General features: G+C 37.4%; 1 protein-coding gene across 2 annotated transcripts in view; it reads right to left on the minus strand.

Annotated features, from left to right (window-relative positions):
- Positions 1 to 15210, minus strand: part of ANO3 (anoctamin 3) — a 194255-nt gene that overhangs the window by 6442 nt on the left and 172603 nt on the right. For both annotated transcript variants that reach the window (XM_007462609.1, XM_007462608.1), the window contains 4 exons: positions 10750 to 10847; positions 5855 to 5988; positions 4596 to 4748; positions 3548 to 3695 (listed from right to left, as the gene is read on the minus strand). In XM_007462609.1, the coding sequence (XP_007462671.1) occupies positions 3548 to 3695; positions 4596 to 4748; positions 5855 to 5988; positions 10750 to 10847 (533 nt within the window). The remainder of the gene's footprint in view (positions 1 to 3547; positions 3696 to 4595; positions 4749 to 5854; positions 5989 to 10749; positions 10848 to 15210) is intronic.

The following is a 15210-nucleotide window of genomic DNA, read 5'->3' on the forward strand; positions in this document are numbered from 1 at the left end:
ATGCATTGAAAATGAATAAATATACTAAACATGTAACACGATTTGGATAATTAACATCAAACAACCAATTGATAAACATGTTTATTTGTAATTTATTAACTTATTCAATACATATTTATGGAGGACCAATGATTTGTTAGAACAATTCTGGATGCTTGGTATTCAACAGTAAACAGAAAAGGCAAAATTCCCTACTCTGGTGGTTGGGTATTAAACTGTGATCAGGGTTAAGTTTTACAATAGCCTTAGAACATGTATATTATTATTATCTTCACCACATAGATAAAAGAACTAAGATTTACAGAGACTAAATGACTTTCTCTAGGCCTATAATTGTCAAAATTTCTGGTCTCAGATACCCTTAACATTTAAAAAAGCTGTTAAGGATCTCAAGGAGCTTTTTGCATAGGGAAATATCTATTGATATTTACCACATTAGAAATTGAAATAGAATTTATGTTCATTCATTTAAAATAACTATCACATCCATTCAAATAATATGAATAACACATTTGAAAAATAGTTATATACTCCAAAAGAAAAAAACATAGTGAGAAGAATGACACTGATTTACATGTTTGCAAACACCTTAATGCCTGCCTTAATAGAAGACAGCTGGATACTCAAACCTGCATTAAATCTATTGCAATATGTTGTTTTGGTTGAAGGGTAAGTAGAAAATCTGGCCTCATGCAGACAAGTAGGTGGAAGAAGGAAGACTATTTTAATATCATTTCAGATAAATGTCAATATTTTTCTTTGATGTTACACCAAAGCTCTACCTCTGGTCATTTCTTAAAGTTTAGTTGTAAGGTGGAATCTTCGTGTAACTGAACTTTCATATGCATCGTTCCATATGGATTTTGCATTAAAATCCATAGGTCTATCTTGTACTTTGAATTCGTCATTTATCCATGCAAGATTTTGTAACATCAAATTGGGGCCATTTGGAGAACATGTGTTCCCTGAATTATGCAGATCTTCCAAATGTTGATATATTTTTACTATAGACCATGAAAAAGCACAATTGTTAATATCATCACTGACTTTTATCAGAAAAAAAAAACCCTATAAGTATGGGGAAGCTTTAAAGCTCAACAAAAATTGTCAATTATTTTCCTTAAAGTGACAAGATAGTTTTGTGCATTCTGTAAAAGAGTGTTTGCTAATACCCAAGTCTGAATACTCATAGCTTGTCTGACCATTTTATTTCATGTTAAAAAAAAAAGTTTCTTTAGTTTGCAACTCCAAAAGTTTGCACTTTTCTTTGACACACTCATCACACTTTAGGATGTAGCAGAAGCGCTTTATGAGCACTCTGCATTTTGTGGAATAGAATATTGAGAAGACATTTATTCAAGGGTGGAGGTTTGGTAAAATGAATAATTATTACTGCTTCATCAAAGACATTCTGAAATTTCTTACTGGCATTTTAAAAATGGTGAATGTAGAGTGGTGAGAAATAGAATCATTACTAGTATTTTTTGGTGCCACTGCCTTGAGTGATGCAAAGCCACCAGAAAATTTTATCCCACTGCTTTTGTACCATCTGTGCATATGTCAATGTGGTGAAAAAAGCAAATAGTATCTTAGTATTATTATGAAAATAGTATTGACCTCATGGACCCTGAAGGAGATATGCAGGCCATAGGTTGAGAACCACTGCCCAGAACATAGAGTTGTTAGAGACTGGATTCAAGTGCCCATTTATCTTATTCTAAACCCCAAATTTTAATTACAGGGCCACACTGACTTCAACTTCACTCCCCTCCCTGGCCATCCTAGACCTCATAACTTATCATTTCAGCTTGCCAGTATCATCCTTTCCATTGCCACCTTGTCTTTTTGCCCCCTTGCTCTGAAAATTTCCAATCTGAATGAATTTACTCCAGTTTAGCTGCTAAACGTACCTGGAGAAAATTAAATACCAGGAAGCCCCTATGAATGTGTGGTTTCAAACTCACAAGTCCTCCACATCTCTTCTTGAAATGATTCTACATCCCTAGTCACTGCTAATGGAGAAGGGGTCAGGTGCTATCTACGTGAAAAGTCAGTACCTGGACTGTGAACAGAGCTTATACCCATCCAATCTCACTTTCACCTGCCACTAGGTGGCAGTAAAGACACTAACAAATAATGCCTGTAAGGAAGAGGGCTGCCAAGCGAGCCTACATATTTTAAACCATTAAAATCTGCTTCTAGACCATTTTGAATAAGGAAAAAAGAGACTTTTGGGTTTTTCACTATTAATACTAAAAACCAATTTATATCTGTTTAGTGTTTTACAGTTCATAAAATGTTACCTCAGGCACCATTTCTTAAACATAGGTCCAGATTGATGATGTGCCTTTTAGTAAAAGGCAAAGTTAGCACTTAAATCTTGGGAGTTTGACTTCAAGTTAAAATCTCTTGACAAGACTCCAATATATAAAAGAAAATCTCCTGCCTTTATTACCTCTCTTTGAAAACTTGAGACGTACGTTTGTGTTCAGAAAGGCACTGCAGTGTTCTGAGACAAATGAGTTCATCTGCAGGACTAAGGGCTGAATTCATCCTAAACCGGGGCTCTGCGGGGCTCTGCTTGCTGGGGCACACGTCCCGCATCTAGATAAGATGCATGCCCAGGGCTGCTCCTGAAGGAAGGAGGAGACACAGCTTCTCCTATCACTACTTTATTTCCTATCACTACTTCCACACCTAAGGCTAACCTCCAGCTAAAAACTCCAGTTTCTCTCTGTCTCCAAGTCCAGGGCTCCCTTGCATTCTTCAAGCTTTCAAGAAGGAAAGATCTGAAAAACTCATATCCCCTAAGGCAGCAGTTCTAAACTGGGTGATTTTGTCCCCCAGGGACCATTTGGCAATGTCTGGAGACATTTCTGGTTGTCACAAGTCGGGGAGCAGGGAGGTTGCTCTTGGTATCCACTGGGTAGAGGCCAAGGTTGCTGCTAAACATCCTTTGGCACAGGACACCCCTCCTCCTCAAAAATAGAATTATCTGGTCTATAACGTCAGTAGTGCAGAGGTTGAGAAACCCTGTTCTCAAGTGTTGATTTAAATTTTAACAAAAAACAAAAAGGAGACAGGTCTAGGGTATCATTTTCTTCATGCTTAAAATCTCTAGCAGTAAATTCCTTTAGAAAAATCTCTAGTGACATAGCTGAGAGTTTCTTCATATTCTGTATATCCCCACAAACTAGCTTAATTCCCTTCAGTAATTTAACTAGTATAGGCCTCAATTTCCCACCTATATAGACAAAATATTGCATTGTATTCTTTCAAAGGTCTCTTCTAGTTCTAGATTTAACTTCTAAATACATTAAAATGTTTCTAACATTTTAATACCGGTGATGCATTTACACAGAAAATCATAGACTCTAAAATTATTTGCTGTAAAAAACACTGTTGCTCTTTTTATCCCACTTGATTCCATCTAATAAACACATAAACGCAATGATCAGAAACATTACTTTTAATGGTCACAGAACAAAGCTTGCCAATAAGTTCCCATTTTAATTACAAATAAAAAATGTGGACATTTCAACCTTACCTTTCACTATATTCAAACTGACTTGCACAGGGGCCATATTTGTATTCATAGACAAAACGTGGGATGTAATCAGATGTAATAGCAATTACAAACGCATTGGTAATCACAGCCAATATACCAATTCCTTCAAGAATTCCATACCAGATACCTAGTAGGAGAAAGATTAAAGATAGTGAGTAAAAAGAAAAAAAAGTTTAAACCCTTTAATCAACCTTAATTTGGAAAAAGTGTTTTAGTTATGTTGGAACCACGGCTCTGTCCATTATTTACTTTCTTAGGATGGTATGTATCTCACGACAGATATTACAGCTATTGAATACTTTTGCATAGAGGGGAGGTAGACATCATGTAGAGAGATTTGAAAATTAAAATATCGTTAGGAACTGGTTCATGTCTGTACCAATGAGATATAGACACAGCGACTTAAGATTCTTCAAAGCCTATGTACAGAACTTGATGAGGTACTCAAACCTATAAAAATAAAGTTCTACTTCATTGTGCGAACTCTGAAATATCTGTATTCACTTCGGGTTTTGCCTTTATCTTTGTCAGCTACCTTTTTAATGTAAAAATACGAAAAAGTAAAACTAGTTTAGTGTCAAGATCTGGAAATCACTAGTTGACATTTTCTACTCCTTAAGAGGCCAATCTGGCATCATATAGATACACAAAAAAGCGTTTGAAATTGTATATAGTATCAATAGACTATTGATTATGGTCAAAACTGATGTTTCAAATAGGATTAAAGTTAACTTTAAAAAATAATGGAATGAAAAAAAATAATGGAATGAAAAAATAAGCTCTGGAAAGGGATCTATGAGATCCTTTTCAGTTACAAATCAGTTTATGAAATAGCATGTTCAGTATGAACTTACTCTCAACTAAGAGTTATAACTAAACTTACTCTCATTTCATTCTTTGATTAACGAAAACAGTCTTGTTATGGCTGGAAGGGAGCTCCAGCAATAGAAACCCACATTGTGCTAAGTAAGATCAAGCCACCACTTGGCCTTAGCAATGCAAAAATCATGTAGTTGCTGAATCTTACCTATGTCGGTTGCTCTGGCTGGCAAAGGCCTCCGCCACTGGGTGACAAATTTGTACGCATCCAGCCTGATTTCAATGATATTGTTTAACAAAGCCAAAAGAGGGGCCAGAGGAAAAGCCGCAACAAAGATGGTGGTAAAACCAAACTGCAAAACTGTAAAGGGAGAGAGTTAGAAAATCGGTAATGTAAACAGTATCATTTATTGAGTGCTTTCTTTGTGCCATATTAGGCATCTTTACATAGATTGCCTTTAATCCTTCCAACATCCCTACAAAGTAAGCATGCTTATCCCACTTTACAGTTGAGAAAAATGTAGCTCATACATGCTAAAGGGTAGATAGATGAAAAATGTTAAAACCTGCATTCAAACTCAGATCTCAATAGATTGAAAGTCTATGAGACTTTCACCTCTATGCCATGCAGCATGAAGGAAGAAAACCGTCAGAGAAGGTCTTGAAGAAAAATGCTTAGTCCTAGAAGGGAAGCAAGAGACCTAATCTTGTCCTCTCTTTTTATAGATGAGAAAACTGAGGGCCAGAGAACAAAAGCAAATGTCAAAACAACATGCAGTGATCTTAACAGTTGGAATGGGAATCCTTATTTTGGTAATATAAATAAGTAAGCTTCTTGAAGACTCAAGACTCAGACTGGGTCTGTGCAAATGTTTATTGTGAGAAAGAATTATTGCTTTATTTGGTTGGGCTGATACATTTCTTAACATAGTAGGAATGGGTTTTGCTTTATTTTGTTCCTTTAAAATATTTGCTCAAAAGGTATGTGCTTTCATTTTGGTCAAATGTTATGGTTGACGGGACAAAATGCATAAGCCTTCCAAGGGTACTGCTTTAATATCTTCTCTAGCTCTGCTGAGATAAAGGTACAAATGTATTTTAGAATGCTTGGGGGCTTCCCTGGTGGCGCAGTGGTTGAGAGTCCTCCTGCCGATGCAGGGGACACGGGTTCGTGCCCCGGTGCGGTAAGATCCCACATGCCGCAGAGCGGCTGGGCCCGTGAGCCATGGCCGCTGAGCCTGCGCGTCCGGAGCCTGTGCTCCGCAACGGGAGAGGCCACAGCAGTGAGAGGCCCGTGTACCGCAAAAAAACAAACAAAAACAAAACAAACAAAAAAAAAACAGCACAGTTAGAATGCTTGGGATTGGAAAGGAGAGAGACGGTTTTCTCTCTTGAATCAGAGCCTGAGTGAAGTAGAAAAAACGTATCAAGAGGGTCAAATAGCTTTGCAGAAGGTTCTTTCCATACCCATTTCTAAGTACTCATCCATCAGTCCGTGAATATTCATGGGCTGTAGATTCCAATCATTTTCCCACTGAGGTATGGAAGCATCTTGTATTCCCCGCTTGATTTTATGTCGTGACCACCAGTTCTGGATCAACCTGCATAAAGGCAAAGCACTTTTAAGCTTATATTTAAGCACCTGGTAAACAATTTATAGTGTATTAAGAAAAGAGAAACTCCAACTACCTTGGGACTACACTAAGCATGCCTGAGAATTGCGGGGGGGTCTTTGCATGGTCTCAACTTTACATTTAGCAAGGATGAAGAGGCCTCAGACTTCCTAGACCCTACAAACATCTACATAGTTATCAAAGAGTTGATCCTCCCATATACTAGGTGCTTCCTGATATTGACCAGACAAATACTCATTTCTGTGATTCCTTCCCCTACCCCACCTATATAAATACCTAAACTCTTATGCTGCCTGTTGTGATTGGATCTGAGCCCTTCCTTCCAAATCTTCTGGACTGTGCTCTCTGAACATGAGTAAAATCATGTTTCACAGTAGATAACTGAGCCCTACCTAGAGTTTCAAGAGATGTAGTTTCTATTCCTCACCCTACAATGCACTAGCTGTGTGGCTTTTAGCAAGTCACTTCACTTCTCTGAATTTATAAATATGAAGGATTCAAGCGATTACCGTCTGCTCCTATAGTGAACAATAATTTACAGGTAATGAATCTGTGTCTCAGTCCATTTATCAGACTTGGAAAGGAAGTAGCAACACTCCTTCCCTAACCCAGGGGCAGTCTTGAAATTATACGACTCAGAAATATCCTGGTATGCAAATATTGTAGACTTCTGGGTAATGAATTATCTTAAGAGTTAGATAAAAATTATCTCTAGGATAAGGTGAATCTCACAGGACCCAATGAACAGTACCCAACTCGCAGTTTTAATTAATCATGGACCTAGAGCTTCAGTGGGGGATGGGAGAACCACCATAGTTAGATCAAAACGTCAGGTAGCGCTTCAATGTGTGCTCCATGGAGGTTGCCTCTGGAGCCTCGCGAAGATGAAAAAGGGGGTTGGGAACGGAAGGCCTGCTTGCTTATATTCTATTTATTTCAGTCTGCTTAAGATTTTACTTGAGGAAAGAGAATTGTGCTTTAAAAGTTTAAAAATCATTGCTTTAGGGACTGGTTCACTCCTGCTAGAGTTTCTTCAGCAAGGCCTTTATCCAACTGTTGGGAAAACCCCACCAGGATGTCATTTTTCCATGGTACCCTTGGGATTTGATATACAAAATCCAGGCTCACCTCTTGGGCAAGGCCATGGTGAAAACGTGATGTCCAAATGTGATGTGAAAATGTGATCCAACTGTTGGGAAAACCCCACCAGGATGTCATTTGCCATGGTACCCTTGGAATTTGATATACAAAATCCAGGCTCACCTCTTGGGCAAGGCCATGGTGAAAACGTGATGTCCAAATGTGATGTGAAAATGTGATCCAACTGTTGGGAAAACCCCACCAGGATGTCATTTGCCATGGTACCCTTGGGATTTGGTATACAAAATCCAGGCTCACCTCTTGGGCAAGGCCATGGTGAAAATGTGATGTCCAAAGTGCATGGTATGTACAGAAGTACATAGATAATAATAACAAGAATCTTAAGATTCTTAATATTACATTACATTCTTAATATTACAGTGACTACTACACCATCTTGACTGTGCTTATGAAGTACCGACACCATGTCAGATCCTGTGCTAGTCACTTGATACCTAATTTACTCAAATATTTTCAAATTATGTTCCTCAAACTTTATGTTTCAAAGAGGCAAGCCAAAGATAGAAAGGAATACGAAAAACGGACTGGGCTTCCCAAACCTCCATGCCTATTCTCCCTTCATTTAGAAGAGATTCATTTTAATCTGTTTTGACTATTGAGGATTTGTGTAAACATCTCTTCACAAAAAGCTTCTGTCATTTATTGATGAAGGTTTAAATACCACTGGGTCATCTCATTTAATCTTTATAAATCCCTTATTTTACAAATTAAAAAAAAATGTCTCAGAGACGTTAAGTAAATTATAAGCATCTTTAGCAAGTGGCAGAAAAGGAATTTGTACCAGGTCTCCACAATTTCCCAGTCCGATGCACTGGGTTAATATCACTTCTCCAACCCCCAGGTCTCTGCTCAGGAATATCCTGATGCTACTTAAGGGCCAAGGAGGAGAAAGAAACATGGTATAACTTGATGACTGAGCCTAAGTTATATATATCATTAATCAACCAACCAGTTCTTTCCCCATAGTAAGGAAATTCCTCAAAATTATAATGTTTTTAAATTAATTAGACCTCAATACTTCCATACCACAATGTTTTAAATACACTCTATTTCACTGTATTCTAAAGGATAATACATTTTAACAGATGTAAAAGTGGGCATTCAGGGTCCTTCTATGTCAGTATTTCACAGTTAGAATTTATCTATAGGGAAAAAACAGAATGCTGTTGTTTTGATGTTATCACAATCAGTCCTGTTCTAAATATTTATTGCTGTTGTTATTGTAACAAAGGGCCCCAAACCTTCCCACCCAGGATTTTAATTTTATTTCATTCTTAAAGGGGGGAGATAGAAATGGAGGTTCTCTGCATTAAACAAAAACAACAACAACCTTGGTCTTTTGGTAGCCAAAAGAAACCAGAAAGTTATTTTTGTTCTCAAGAACCTGCACTGCCAATAATATTTTAAGAATACCAACAAGTGTCTTAAGATGTTGAACAGAGTACAAGTTACTCTATATCCATTATTTCCTCTAATCCTTACAATGGTTCTTGAGGCTGTTGAGCCTCTCTTAGAGATGTGAAAACTGAGGCACAGGAAGGTCGATTGGCTTACAAATGGTCACACATTTAGTAAGGAGCGGAGCAGGAACTGAACTGTCATCTCTCTGATTACCAAGCCCCAACTCTTAAGAACTAGTGCTTCTTAAACATATGGACACCAAGGGGGGAAAGTGGCAGGGAGTGGGTGGTGGTGGGATGAATTGGGAGATTGGGATTGACATATATACACTAATAGGTATAAAATGGATAACTAATAAGAACCTGCTGTATAAAACAATAAATAAAATAAAATTTAAAAATTCAAAAAAAAAAAAGAACTAGTCTTCTTAGTAATTCTATAGAAGGCTAGTTTAAAAATTAAGTACTCTTAGAAAAAAAAATTTCAGAATCTGTATGGAAACACAAAAGACCCCAAATAGCCAAAGCAATCTTGAGAAAGAAAAATGGAGCTGAAGGAATCAGGCTCCCTGACTTCAGACTATACAAAGCTACAGTAATCAAGACAGTATGGTACTGGCACAAAAACAGAAATATAGATCAATGGAACAGGACAGAAAGCCCAGAGATAAACCCACGCACATATGGTCACCTTATCTTTGATAAGGAGGCAAGAATATACAGTGGAGAAAAGACAGCCTCTTCAATAAGTGGTGCTGGGAAAACTGGACAGCTACATGTAAAAGAATGAAATTAGAACACTCCCTAACACCATACACAAAAATAAACTCTAAATGGGTTAAAGATCTAAATGTAAGGCCAGACGCTATCAAAGTCTTAGAGGAAAACATAGGCAGAACACTCTATGACATAAATCACAGCAAGATCCTTTTTGACCCACCTCCTAGAGAAATGGAAATAAAAACAAAAATAAACAAATGGGACCTAATGAAACTTAAAAGCTTTTGCACAGTAAAGGAAACCATAAACCAGACGAAAAGACAACCCTCAGAATGGGAGAAAATATTTGCAAATGAAGCAACTGACAAAGGATTAATCTCCAAAATGTACAAGCAGCTCATGCAGCTCAGTAACAAAAAAACAAACAACCCGATCCTAAAGTGGGCAGAAGACCTCAATAGACATTTCTCCAAAGAAGATATACAGATTGCCAACAAACACATGCAAGAATGCTCAACATTATTAATTATTAGAGAAATGCAAATCAAAAGTACAATGAGGTATCATCTCACACCTGTCAGAATGGCCATCACCAAAAAAATCTACAAACAATAAATACTGGAGAGGGTATGGAGAAAAGGGAACCCTCTTGCACTGTTGGTGGGAATGTAAATTGATACAGCCACTATGGAGAACAGTATGGAGGTTCCTTAAAAAACTAAAAATAGAGCTACCATATGACCCAGCAATCCCACTACTGGGCATATACCCTGAGAAAACCATAATTCAAAAAGAGTCATGTACCACCATGTTCACTGCAGCTCTAGTTACAATAACCAGGACATGGAAGCAACCTAAGTGCCCATCGACAGATGAATGGATAAAGAAGATGTGGCACATATATACAATGGAATATTACTCAGGAATAAAAAGAAATGAAATTGAGTTATTTGTAATGAGGTGGATAGACCTAGCGTCTGTCATACAGAGTGAAGTAAGTCAGAAAGAGAAAAACAAATACCGTATGCTAACACATATATATGGAATCTAAAAAACAAACAAAAAAAAGTGGTCATGAAAAACCTAGGGACAAGATGGGAATAAAGATGTAGACCTACTAGAGAATGGACTTGAGGACACAGGGAGGGGGAAAGGTAAGCTGGGACGAAGTGAGAGAGAGGCGTGGACATATATATATACTACCAAACGTAAAATAGATAGGTAGTGGGAAGCAGCCACATAGCACAGGGAGATCAGCTCAGTGCTTTGTGACCACCTGGAGGGGTGGGATAGGGAGGGTGGGAGGGAGGGAGATGCAAGAGGGAAGAGGCATGGGAACATATGTATATGTATAGCTGATTCACTTTGTTATAAAGCAGAAACTAACACACCATTGTAAAGCAATTATACTCCAATAAAGATGTTAAAAAAAAAATTAAGTACTCACGGGTATCCCAGTTCCATGAAATTGTTCCATATTTGCTTCAAAAACATGATAACTCCCATCTGGAGGCAAAGGTCTATTAAACAGCCACTAGGATGACACTGAAACAGAACAACAAGAGCATTAATGATCTTGCTCTTCTAGGTTGCCTTAAACACCCCCACATTCAAATTGTACAGCAAATTCTAAAGCCAGGGCACTTTATATCAATGTGTAAAGAGAATAAAAACAGGGAAGAAATCGCACATATGAGGATACCTGATAGGGAAGTTTTCAGTAATATACATTGGAATATTGATCAAAATTATAACAGCAATAACCAAAAAATCTAACTTTTAATGAGCACTTAGCACTGCCAAGCTCTGTGCTAGGCATGATCACATTTAATGAATGCTCTGGAATACTACATACCTATTAACAATCAGGTGATAGCAAAATATTTAATTCTATGACAAAATGTTTATATTTTTTAAAATCAGCTTTTTGTCTCAGACTGATTTTAAATTTGCAGAAAATTTACAAAGATAGTACAGAGAGTGCCCATGCACCCCTCCCCCAATTCCCTCCATTGCCCCTTACATTACCGAGGTTTATTGTCAAAGTTAAGAAGTCACTATTAGTACATTGCTATTAACCAAATTCCAGACTTTACTTAGATTTCACCAGCTCCAGGACTCAACGTGGGATACCCCATAGCATTTATTTGTCATGTTCCCCCCAGTCGCCTCTGGTCTAGACAGTTTCTCAGATTTTCATATCCTTAACAATTCTGAGTACTGCTGGACAAGCACCCTGTGGAAAATCCCCCAATCTGGGTTTGTCTGATGTTTTCACATATTTAGACTGGGGTTATGTGCTTTAAGAATGGAGGCAGGGCACAGAGGTAAAGTGCCATTTCCATCACATCCCATCAGGGCCACATGGTATCCCCATGACATCACCAGTGATATGAACTTTCATCACTTGGTTAATATAGTATTTGCCAAGTGTTTCTCCTGCAAAGTTACTCATTTTCCCGTATCTCCTGGAGAGGGAGTATCTACATATATTATAATGTATTTTAAGTGATAAAAGTATGCCACAAAATAGTTTGTCAGTATGATCCCAATGTTGCCTTCTCTGTGCTCCTCTGCTTTTTCAGATGCTCAGTAACAGCATTAGAAACCCACACAAACAAAAGTGTGATTCCAATGAAAACTGCAATAAATGTGTTTTGCTTGAAAACTTTGCACTACAGAAGATATTTGGGTAGGAAAGCGTGGGTCTTTTTCTTTGGAAATGGGTTCATGTCCTGCTTGTAAGGATGATGGTCTCTATAGCTTTGATCTACAGTTTCTATTTCTATCAAATCAGTACCAGTGGGACTTCAAAGGGAACAAATACTTAGGACACAAAGAGCCTGCTTTTCTGTTTCCAGCCCAGTAACTTAAAACTCCCTAATCTGAGCCAGAGAGAGGGTTTGCCAGTGATAATTTTTATTGTGTGGAGAAGTTTCAAGTCTCCTATCCAAGCACACTCCTTCTGAATTTAGGACCCCCTGAACTCTGCTACATATATACCATAAGTGGGTTTGGTAGAATGTCTGAGGCAGAATAATTACTAAGCTACAGAGTCAGATCACAGATCACAGTTGCAAGCTGAAACTTCATTTTTGTAGAGAGACTCACAGAGGCAAATTAACTTGTCCAAGATCATGCAATGCTAACTGGTAATGTGGGAATGAAAGCTTAAGTCTTCTGTACCCTCATCCACTGCTCTTTTACATAATGCTAAGGATGATTTCTATTTACCAAATGTGTTCATTGCCTTGAAGGGTTGCTTTAGCAAAGCCTGTTATTACGCAGGAAGTTAAAAAGAATATCAGAGAACCATGTGATTGGATCACTCTCCACAATGGTAGGCCAAAGTGGGGAGGCTGGATGACAGACCATTTATAATTTTGTTGAATTTGAGCCTTGATGACTTTGTAGTTTGATTTACAGGGTAGAGAAAGAGATCTAACAGTTTCAGTGGATCTGCCTCTTCACATAATGATTCCTTTGAGCTAACTCCAGTCCTTCATTACTCTAAAACTCATTCAGGATAAAGTCTGTACTTAGAATGAGTAAAGGGCATGGATGAATGTGCAGGAGACCCAGGCTTTCATTCCCATTGCACCATTCAAAATTATATGACCATGGACAACCCAAAGCTGGGTGCCTTCACATATTTTTCTCATTTGCTCCTCATGAGAGTCTGGTGACATGGGTGTTAATATCTCTGTTTTGTAGATAATGAAGCTAAGTGGCAGACAGAAGTATCAGACTCCAATACCCTATTCCTTTCCCTTGATCCACTTTAGTATGTTTACTCTAAATCCAATTTACATGTAGGAGCCAGCAATCATTCAGCGATCTTGTACCAAAACCAATTTTTATTAGATTCTCCACTGTGGCAATATGCTATCCCAGTGGTGGCTGGAAAGCGCAGTGACCAGAACATGAACTCTAGACTGCCAGAATCAAATTGATATCAAATTGATGACTTCATCAATTTATAGGTATGTTTCAATAATTTTAGACAAATTATATAACTTCTCTAAGCTTTTGTTTTCTCATCAGTAACATGAGTGTAATAACAGACTTGTGAGGATTAAATGCATTAATATATGTAGAACACTTAGAACCAACTGCTGGAATGTGCTGGCATATAGTAAACACTCATTAAATATTAGCTATTATTAACATTTTACACAGATTTACATATATGAGATATTATATGGCGTAGTATGAGGGAAGTCCAGTATAGCCAGTTCGTAAATGTTCTAAATAAAATTGTAGTACTTTTTTCCTTTCTTTATAATGGCTACCGTTATTTATGCCAGGGATTTTACATGCATGATCCAATTTAATCCACCTATGGCCAATATTACTGAGATGGCTATTCTTATCACAATTTGCACATAAAAAAAATCGAGACGTAGAGATATTAAGATCATGCGTTCAGGTGTGGCAAAATTAGAATGTAGACTGTCAGATTCCAAAGACAAAATATTTGTTACAGATCATGGTTATGTTCTTTTCTTCAAGACTATTAACATCATCAAAGGAAGGAAAGAGACTTCTTCATCCGTACACCACATATTACCCAGCAGAGACCTAGGACAGAATATGTGTCAATAAATGCTTGCTGTATGATTGAATTCAGAGGGTCAATTCTTATCTACCATCATGTATACTTTTACTATCTACACTTCCAGGATTTCTAGAGTCTATCACAAACCCATATTTTTATTTCACTGAGTTTTTTTCAAAATAAATAATCCTTTGTTGGAAAATATGGCTACTATCTATGTCATATGTATTGTGGAGAATATCTAGGATGGTTATGAAGTATTTTTCCTGACATTAGTATTATAATTATTCCCCTGGTACTTTCAAAGAAGAATCATGAATTCCAATAATTTCACAATTAAGAGTACCCAATTAAACAAAATTATTGGTGCTAGCAGCCACTAAAATGGCATCAATAGGCAGATCTACCTGCGCGTGACTACACTGTTCCCCACACTACCCTTGCTAACTCCACTGAACACTCCTGGAAAAAGTAAGCCTTGCTTTTTCCCCCCCATTTGGGTAGCTGAAAACCTTTTAGCAGATATAGTCATACTTCTGGGCTATCAAAGAAAGCTGCAAGTCTGATTTGGGGATTTTCAGGAGGCCTGGGACTATGAAAGGCCTTAGTTGATCTCTGCCCAACAGAATAATACCCAGGTGGCTGTAGAGACAGAGCATAGATAAATATCAGTTACAATTTATAGAGTTCCTACTACAGTCCAGGGACTGTGTTAATTGTCTTATGCAAATTATCTCTTATTTATTAACAGCTTTTCAACCTAAGTGTTACTATTGCCAGTTTACAGATGAGAAGACAGATATTCAGAGAGGTTAAATTAAGGACAAAGAATGAATAATCAGCAATATTAACATTTGAGCCCAGTTTTCTGTGACATAAAGCATATGTTCTTTGGGATTTTTAGGCTTTCTCCATGTATTCCAATAAACTTTTAGAAGACTCTGGGGAGACAACATTAATGAGAGAGGCCCTGAGTTTTGGGGACTTTTTAGATAGAGACTAGAAATGTCTCCTATTTCTCAGGTAATCTTTTCTTAGCCTCTCTCTAAATTACGACCTCCTAATAATGCTGCCACAAATTAAATTGGATTTTACATTAGAATAATTAAAACAATTTTGAACTAGACAAGGAATAAACAGTCTAACAATGAGACTGAACAGAATCCAGAAATTTCAAGATGTAGAATATAAAAAATCTTACAGTCTCATTTTGCCGAATAAAAACATGTATTTATTACATTTATTTATTAAATGTGTGGCTGCCAATTAGGCATGGGGGGATCTTCATTACTCTTTACACCAAAATAAACTTCCAATGGGCCAAAGATATCAGTATTAAAAAAAATAACA

The sequence above is a fragment of the Lipotes vexillifer genome, unplaced genomic scaffold (genome assembly GCF_000442215.2).
Source record: "Lipotes vexillifer unplaced genomic scaffold, Lipotes_vexillifer_v1.1 scaffold456, whole genome shotgun sequence".
Classification (NCBI taxonomy): Eukaryota; Metazoa; Chordata; class Mammalia; order Artiodactyla; family Lipotidae; genus Lipotes; species Lipotes vexillifer.